Raw genomic sequence first — 9,233 nt, 5'->3', positions numbered from 1 at the left:
AGCAGCTATGGCACTGTAAGAAGACTCTGCTCCAATGAATTTTTACTTTTCTGAACTTCTGCATAGCAAAGACATGAATCTATCTTTTCAGGACTGCATTTCTGTTTTTGCTTAATTAGAAAACATGAACAGTGACATCATTTAACTTGTGTTATTTTGCTTTGAGATAAAATTTTCAGAAATGTCTGTTTTAAACTGACACACAGACATGTCCAAACTTCCAAACTTGATTGAGCAGCTTTTTAAAAGCAGAGCTAGTAAAGCTTCCCTTTTTCTGATGTCAAATAATTTTATCGTAGGCTGCACTTGCTTAAAAATGCATAAAGAAACGAAAGCTTCCTTTGGCTCTCCTTCAGATCACTGCAGCTTGGGCCATTGCCTTTAATAGAATTAGGCTCTGATGCATATAAAATCCAGCTCAGTTTTGCAACCTGAACGTTTGGATCCAAGACTTCTAAAACTTAAGGGTGGTTTGGTTACATTCCCTTTATCATGTTGCCATAAGGCTTTGTTATACAATACATTGCTCTTCGCTGTTAGTACAACTCAGAGATGGTTATTCAAAATATGCTTCTAAGTTGAGCATCAAATAAACTTTAAAGTGCATGTGTTTGAAAGCATATGGTTTTCTTAATTGTTTGGCTTCAATGGTTTTTCCATATTCTATAATATACATCAATATCATAGTATATATTAACTTATTGTCTTAGTCGCTCTTCAGTAGGAATGGTAAATGTTATCTGAATCCTGTTTGCCATTTTTGGTATCTTCTGCTTGCCTAAAGTGGTTAACATCCAGAGGACACTTTAATCAGTGCTGACACAGAGAACTAGAGAGCTTTAGTACAGTGTGTTTCATCTTGACTCAGCAAAATTTTCAGCACTCACATTTATACAGTTTTTTGACAGGATGCTTCTTAAGTGAAGCATCTGCCTTCTGGAGAACTACACCCACAGAGATTTCATTTTTCTTGATGTCTGTTAATATCATGAACTTTATTAACAAATTCAAATTCAAAAACAATTCAAGAAAGCTGTCCAAGTTAGTTCTTGCTCATTTCTTACATATGAGGTTATCTACAAAAGCACAGATGCTCAACAATGGCTGTGTGTATTTGTTTATATATATGTATACATTTCTTAAAGACAAAATGAAATAAAGGAGCTCTTTAAGAAGAATTTGATCTCTGATTGTAGGGATCAGTGCAAAGGATTTAACTCACAGTTTAAGAATTTCTCATGGCACAGTATTATAATAAAATCCTACTGGCTGCCTTTTACATTACTGCAAATAGAATAAACAACTTTCTATTCTTTATAGACATCTGATGCTGTTTTGCAATCAAATTGCAATAACTAAATGTATATAAAAGATGCTTATTTTGGCCCCTATACCTACGTAGAGATTTTAATTCACAAGTCCAAATGCCATAAAACTCAAGACTTGAACATGGAACAATGGCAGGATAAGATCAACTTTCTCCATGTAAGACATACAAATATTTAACAGCCTTGCAAAATTGCAATGGCAATTTATCAGCCTAGGAAGACTATCTATCCACCCTTTACCCTGAGGAATGATACTACTTTAAAAAATAACAAAAAAACCCCTTCTATGAGCAGGTAACATTTTGGAAGTCAAAAACTGAGTTGTGTGCTTGGTTATGGGTCTAATGCATGAAAAAGGGGCCAAATGTAATTCTTGAATGCAAAAATCCATTATTACTGAGGAACAAGTCTAGTTTTGTAGTACCATACATGTGTTTCTGCCCTTCTATTTGCATTTACTGAAAGGAGCATATTTATGTAAGAAAAAAAATCCTGTGGCAACTTACCAGAATTTGAATTATAATTATATGCACACACACATATCTCCCCTCACAACTATATAGTGGCTATGTGGGAATCTTTACAAATTGTATTTGTCTCTGTATTTTCATTTCACTTAATTTTGCAACAATACCAACAAAACATTACTACACCTTGTTCAAATAATTTGAGAATCTGTTCACGGAAATACTTCTTTTCTTTCCCTCAATAAGCAGATTAGTAAAAACTTGTATTAAATGATTGGAATTTTATTTCAGGTAGTGAAATGTTTTAATATTTCTAAGTTTTGGAAGAATCCATCTGGAAGAAACAAAAGTCTGGTTTTGAAGAATTTGAATAGGCAAGCTGCTTAGAAATCCATTGCTACATATCTAAATCAGGAACTGAAAAAAAGATTTACAGACCTGATTCTATTTCATTATCCTTTATAAGACCCTGTCTTCTGTGCTTGAACTCTAATTTACTTCAGTAAAGAAAGACAGTTCTTCACACAGACAGCTTATTCTATTATGCTCAAAAATTGTACATTTAAACATTAAATATTGCTTCAAATAGCTAATTGAAGGATAGAACATTCTTACTCCTACAGCTGTGCACAGATCACATCCTCCAAAGCTTAGCATGCCCTACTCTAGGAACATTACAGAACAAGACTGAGAGCCTAGTCCGTGCTTTTTCTCTGAGGCAAGTTTAAATACCCTTATATCATCCCTGATAGGTATTTTTGAACTGTTTTTGAAAACCTTCCTTATCCCAGTTTTATGGGTATTGATATTTCCCCTTAATATCCAATCTAAACGTTTCCTGGTTACTTCAGTTCACTGTTGTGTCCAATATACAAATCAGAATCCTTCAACATTTGCATCACATATGCTTAAAGGAAGAGGAAAATACAAAAGCTGATGTTTAAAGGCATTTACATACCTATCTCTGCAGATAGGCACTAGTAGCGTGATGGAATACATGGGAGATGCTGAGCAAGACAATTTCAGTGGGAGGTGGCTGGATGCAACAGGTCTCTTCCCCACTAAAACAAAGAAATGGGAGAAATTGAGCCTCTGTACTGCCCAATTTGGTTTTAATGTGTCCTAAGGCCTGTATCATTAAATGTTGCTGTACCAAAATTCACAGTGAGCTAGGGAAATCAGCAAAAGCTACATCTTTATCTCGAGAGCTCAGGCTGTAGCACCTAAAATCTTCTTTTTCCTTGACAGTTCTGCATCCTAGGATGATTCCCCCTGGGACTCTCTCAGAGAACTCAGAAGGATTTCTGTGTATACATGGACCAGTGTCTATGGTATTTAACATGAAATAAAAATAAAAAAGATAAATAAATGTGTGTGTACATCACACTGTTGATGGTAAGAGTTCACTTTTGGAAATTAATGACAGGGTATGATACAGTTGATTTTCCAGAAAAAATGGCATACAAAATGTGAAGGTAGTTTCATTAAATAAAAATACTTTGATTGTTCATGAAACAGAAAGAAAAACCATTTCCTTTTTCTCCCAAAGACCATAATTTACAGTAAATATCCATATTCAAAAGTTACTTAGAAACAAAAAACAGTTTTAAGAAGGGCAAGGACTTTCTTGCTTTAAAAGCAGAGACAAGAATATAAAACCTCTTTAAATGAAATACTTGTCACAGATTTCATTGCTTTTCTTCATAAAATTAACAATGCCTGTAGGTGACTACAAGTTCTACTACCTACAGCTTGAGGAACAATTCACTGTTGTGTTTGCTCAATCGACAGCTATTGTTGCTGTTTGTTTGTTTGGGTTTTGTATAATATTTACATTTTTAAAAGGATCCCATACAACAATTTGTAGTTATACAAATGTGCTAGATGTATACATTAAAAATGTTCAACAAGCATATTTTTTTTGTTTGGAGTATTAAATTAACCTTCAGGGTTTGGTCCACTGGCTGTACAAAGAACTCTTGTAATTTGATAAGGAATTTGTTTGGACCCATAGCAGGGCAGTTTCCATACAGGTGATTTATATTCTCCTACCTAACAGAAACTGTCATTATAAATCACAAGAAAAACCAAAACCAACAAACAAAAGGAAGAAACCCAAACTCCATCACAACGTGGCAGTGGCTGCCTACACATTCATCCTGTGGCAGCATTGGTGGGAACAGCAGAATTCCTATATAATGGCATGATCCAAATTCCACTGCAAACAATAGGACATTTTCTCTCGTCTTACTTAATATTGAATCATCACTAGGAATTAGTTCCAATTTGGCTAAACATTGGTTGAAAACATAGTGTGCTCTCATTTGTTTTCAATATTTGACATACGAAGATACAGTGGGGGGAAAAAAACCACAATACAAAAAAAAAAAAAGAAAAAAACATTTTACTAGTTTTTTACATTTAGTAAATGGTACTTAAACTCCATGGACATGAAAGTAATTTTAAACTTTACCTTTGAAATTTTACTTTTTTTCAATATTTCATAGAAAAGAAACGCTCTAAGATACTGTTTCAGACCACATAATTATTACAGAACATAAAGATTATATGCAAGGGCTTAATTCTTTTCCCAACAAAGATAGTGGCCAACACCATTTTTACTCCAATGGGAGAGGGGTCAGCTGAGAATGTGCCATGTTCCTAATTGGAAATCTCCTTTGTGATAAAAGAGTCAATAGTTTGGCAAATACTTTGCCTTTGTAATTTCAATTCTATCAACAACTATTCCTAGCCACAAGAGAAATATTTTTAGGCAATATATTTGTATAGTTTCACAAAACTATGTCAAAGAGAGATGTGTGGGTGTTTGTGTGTGTGTATGTATGCATGTATGTATGAGTATTTATGAGCTTGGGATGATATTCTTAAAATACTTAACTTCACTTACATTATATCTTACATTGCAAAATGTACAGACACCCAGTGTTCTTTTTAACAACATATACAGGTGAATTTATAGAGCCTTGAAAAAGATTTTGTGATTCTAAATTAAAAACCATAGAAACATAATCGAAATAATGGAGAGTGATTTATACCTCTGATAGTACATAGCGCTCATTCGGGTAATATTGACAGCTGCATCTTTGGCATTGAAAATCCATTACAATTTTTAGACAAAATGTTGTTGCTTACAGCTTTTTCTTTTTTTTTAACAAGAAAAACAGGATTGACCAAAATACGAATATTGGGGAAGTACTATTAAAGGTTTATTTTATTTTTGTTTTTAGCAAGGATAGCTTAGGAACCCTGAATTATCTTCTCACTTTAGTGTATGGTGTAGACTGTATGAATCCATTTAAAAATCAACTAAGTTGTACCACGTTTTTCGGAAAATTATATATAATATAATATATATATTTTATATTTATTTAGAAGCTTTGAAATAGTACAGTAAACACTTTGCAACACGGTGTATAAACTACAGAATGTCTTTGATAATTTTGTGGGTCTTCAGATTAACAACATTTTTATGACCCACACGTGAAAAGAACATGATCACAATCTCTCTTGTAAAGTTGGAATAGTTTGGGGAACACTCGATCACACAAAAATAATATAAAACAGTCAAGTTTAAAACAGTGATATTGCATTTATAATGCACATCTCTTTTATCTGTACGATTGGCTTCTTGTGGTGAATATAAACATCTAAAGGGCTCAGTGACATTTTGGAGAGAGAAAGATATATAGTGCTGTAAACAGGCACACACTGATCAGAGAGGCAAGATCAGTTGCCTCTTAAGTTTCTACAGTTCTACACATTTCAACTCATTTCTCAGGCCTGCTGAGAGCAATTAGGTCCTATTGTTGGCCATGATGTCTCCAACAGCACACAAATCCTTCAGTTACACAGAACTGGATGGCCAAGATAATGAAGTTGAAAGTTGATGCTTTTTGTTGGTCGACTTTTGTGCAAATCATGCTGCTTCAGGTAAGTCCTGTAGAAGTGACTAGCATATCCTTTTCCGTGCTGCGGGAAAGAAAGAGAGACACTTCTGAGAGAAAAAAAAAATAAAAAAATCAGTCTCCAGCAGTTCTTAGGTTTATTATGTCTTAGAGGGTATGGAAACAATCAAAACTTGTCACAGACTGCCGCTTCAAATTCCCATTATAGCAAACAGTTTAATGTAGATTCACTTTTCAGAGAAAAGTCTTTTTGAGGCTTGATAGCCAGAATACCAAATTTCATAGGCTGTTTTATTATTCTGTCTAACATGTCATGGCAAGTATTCCAATGTGCCTGTACGGAATTGATAGAAAGACAAGGCAAATAGTCAGTTACAGGTTCAATACTACTGGAATTTCACAGCCTAATTTTTCCCTAGTTCAGCTTGTTATTTGAAGCAAGAGCTAGACTTCCCCCAAAGATTCAGAAGCTGGTTTTCCTTCTCTTTCAAAGTGAACCATTATCCTCATCACCAAATGACCTTTTAGTCTGGTTTGACAGACGAAAATATGGTGCATTAGTGCTACAATTCAAATTTCAGCATTTACTGTCAGGCTGGAAATTAACTCATGTTACACGGATGAAGAAGGTCAATGCATTAGCAAAGCCATATCCTAATCCACCAGCTGTGGTAGATATATTACCTCAAGACACTGGCTATTCTAATTGTAATTGGGAGCAAAGGTAAGAAATGATTTGTACTAGCATTCAGGAAGATCCTGGGTTAAATTCTGATCTCAGTCACACACAAAAACAAGGAATTAATTCACTTGCTGAAGTATTATTATTAGCATCATCATAATCATTATTTAGTAAAGCTTGTAATGATAAAATCAGGTTTTACCTTAGCTCCAAATCAATTAAATCCCTACCTCAAATTACATATATTTCTGTGCATGAAGTGTTACAACTAAAACAAAAAGGAATCTTATCTTCCAAATGAAACTTTGAATCAAGCCATCCGTATATGCAGGTTGATGTCTGCGTGTTGACACATAAACACATCCAGTCTCCATTCCATTTAACATAGAAATATACATTAGCTGCAGTTATTCCCTATATATTTATTCACTAGTAAAGGTATGAAATCTATCTACTGCATCACAGGGAAGTCAAGGCTACTTACAGGTGAATGTTACCATGGGTGTTGTATGTTCATCTAATCTAGCCTGCCTATACCATAGGATGCACACAGGAAAATGTTGAAATCACTTCTGTATAAACTCTTTTCAACATACAGACAATTGCCAGATGTGTTATTAGCATTAAAATTAAAACATCTAATATACAATGGTTTGGATGTTTCAATTCTGAGGCAAATTAATTGGAGACTTAGAAAGAATTTTTAAAACCTTCCAGTAGCTATTTTTTAAACATTGTAGTAAAGATTAATGAGATCAGAACCTTCGTGATATTTTGATGCAGTATGTAATCAGATTAATCAAGTTTCTAGATACCTTTTAAAATATCTTTTTAAATATTACAAGAAACAACCATTCCACTAACAGTAATAAAACCAGCAAAACTTATATTGGATCTTTTAAACTTTTTCCTGAAGTTCAGTAGTAATTTCAGTTCTCTTCTAAATATTTAAGCATAGTCTAGATTGGTGTCTGCCACTGAGGAACTCGTGCTGCACTACAGACACAGGACTTCCATGGGAGAAAGATATACAGAGATACAGCTGGGGCAATTGCTGCTTTCATGTTGCACTACTGTCCCACTCCCATCTGACACAGTGCCTTGGTGGGGTTGATGTGGTACCACCTTGCAGATAATAGAGAGATTGAGTTACTGGCTGTGTCTGGCCTTTTGCCATGTAAATTGATGGATTTTAAAATTTTTAATTTTCAGTTAATATGCTTATATTACAAAACAATCAGGCCCTTTTATAGCAATAACTAAATGTTGTACATTAGGCTGCAGAACACCGGCAACTCTCCCCACCTAAAAAAATCCTTTTCCCAAATCCTAAAATATCCTCTGCCAACACATAAAATGCACCGGATTTCAAAGGCAACTTTTGTACTCCATGGTTGTTTGTTTGTTTTTTTTCTGGTTTTGCACAGAAATTTATGTGCAAGCAAATCTCTCCATGTCTATACCAGTTTCCGTCTTTTTACAGATGGGGAATATAAATCAGAGAGGTTAAATGGAAAGGAGGACGGACTTAGCTTAAAACAGAGGACAATGAAAATTCTGACATCTGTTTCTAGCTCTGTGTGTGTGCATGCATATGTTGTCATAAATAAACTTTTAATAAGAAACACTAAGCCTCTCTGTATCACAGCTTCTCCATCTGTAAAATGGGAATAATATTGCTTACCTATCTCCTAGAGGTGCAGGAAGGTTTAAATCACTATTCTTTATAATCCACTTTGAGATCCAGAGATGGCAAGTGCTATAGAAATGGAAGTATCAGAGTCAGTGTAAGAGCTGGAAAAAGAACACCATAATTTCTGGTGCCTAATATCTCCTCTGAGATCACAGCTCTCTCTTTCATCCCTATTTTATCTCCTGTTCTGAACTCTCAAACTAGTACACAGGGAACTTCAGGTCTGTGTGAGTACATGTACTAGTCAGAAAGAGGGCTTTAATAATAATCAGTTTCATAATTCTGCTAATGTAATTATACTATTTGTACATATATTCTAACAGTATTTGATGTGAACAAGATGATTAAAGAATCACAAGTATTACAATTAAAGTTCTTAGGCTACGGGATTTGTGCTGTGCTGACTATTGATCCTTCCCCAAACACCTGCACAAGAATTTTGCGTGTTACACTAAGAGCACTTAATGCATAAAATTTATATGGAATAAAATAAAATAAAACCCAGCAAAAAATATTAAGATTCATTTGTTGCTCAGTACACACTAGTAAGCCTCCCATCCACAGTGAGCTAGTTCTGTGTAGACTGATAGGAGAAGACATGTAAAGACATCGGTGGTAGATGAACAGAAAAAGAAATGAAAAACATTAACATAAGAAGCAGGAGAGAAAATAAAATATGCAGTGATTATTCCTAGCTCAAGGATCAGAAATGAACAGAAAATACTGTAAAGTCCTAGTCTCTTTAGTAAATCTTCCCTTCACCCTGTTGTGAATCATCCTATTGCATCCAAACTTGATGTCGGATTACTACTTTATAGCCGTGAGTGCAGGCAGGTACATTTCCTCTTTTGGCAAAGCCTAGAAGGGATTGCCTGTACTTGGAACACCTTCAAACTCTGCAAATCAAATTTTTTTCCTGCTTAGCAGTGGTTGCTAATCTATCGAGGACAGAGAAAGGGTCCACTGCTTCCCTCCACAGCTGGCAACACAAGCAGCGAAAGAAAACACATCCTATATCTTTTATAACTATTGTCACTTTCCTTCTGGACTATTTTTTAGAGTTCTATAAACTCCCACAGCATTGTATCTTAGCAATTGGGAGTCTCCCCAAGTGCCAACAGCCTGTAGATCCAGATG

At 34.8% G+C, this 9,233-nt stretch overlaps 1 protein-coding gene across 7 annotated transcripts in view; it reads right to left on the bottom strand.

The window, feature by feature from the left end:
- Positions 1-4,181: 4,181 nt before the first annotated feature.
- PCDH10 (protocadherin 10) overlaps positions 4,182-9,233 on the bottom strand; it is a 34,173-nt gene continuing 29,121 nt past the window's right edge. For 4 of the 7 annotated variants that reach the window (XM_064651536.1, XM_064651542.1, XM_064651539.1 and 1 more), the window contains one exon: positions 4,182-5,785. In XM_064651536.1, the coding sequence (XP_064507606.1) occupies positions 5,766-5,785 (20 nt within the window). In that variant the 3' untranslated portion in view covers positions 4,182-5,765. Of the gene's footprint in view, positions 5,786-8,087; positions 8,163-9,233 lie in introns of all 7 variants that reach the window. The other 3 variants (XM_064651535.1, XM_064651538.1, XM_064651537.1) reach the window with 1 other exon arrangement.

Source organism: Pseudopipra pipra, chromosome 4, assembly GCF_036250125.1.
Source record: "Pseudopipra pipra isolate bDixPip1 chromosome 4, bDixPip1.hap1, whole genome shotgun sequence".
Taxonomy (NCBI): domain Eukaryota; kingdom Metazoa; phylum Chordata; class Aves; order Passeriformes; family Pipridae; genus Pseudopipra; species Pseudopipra pipra.
This window is presented reverse-complemented; position numbering and strand designations above follow the sequence as displayed.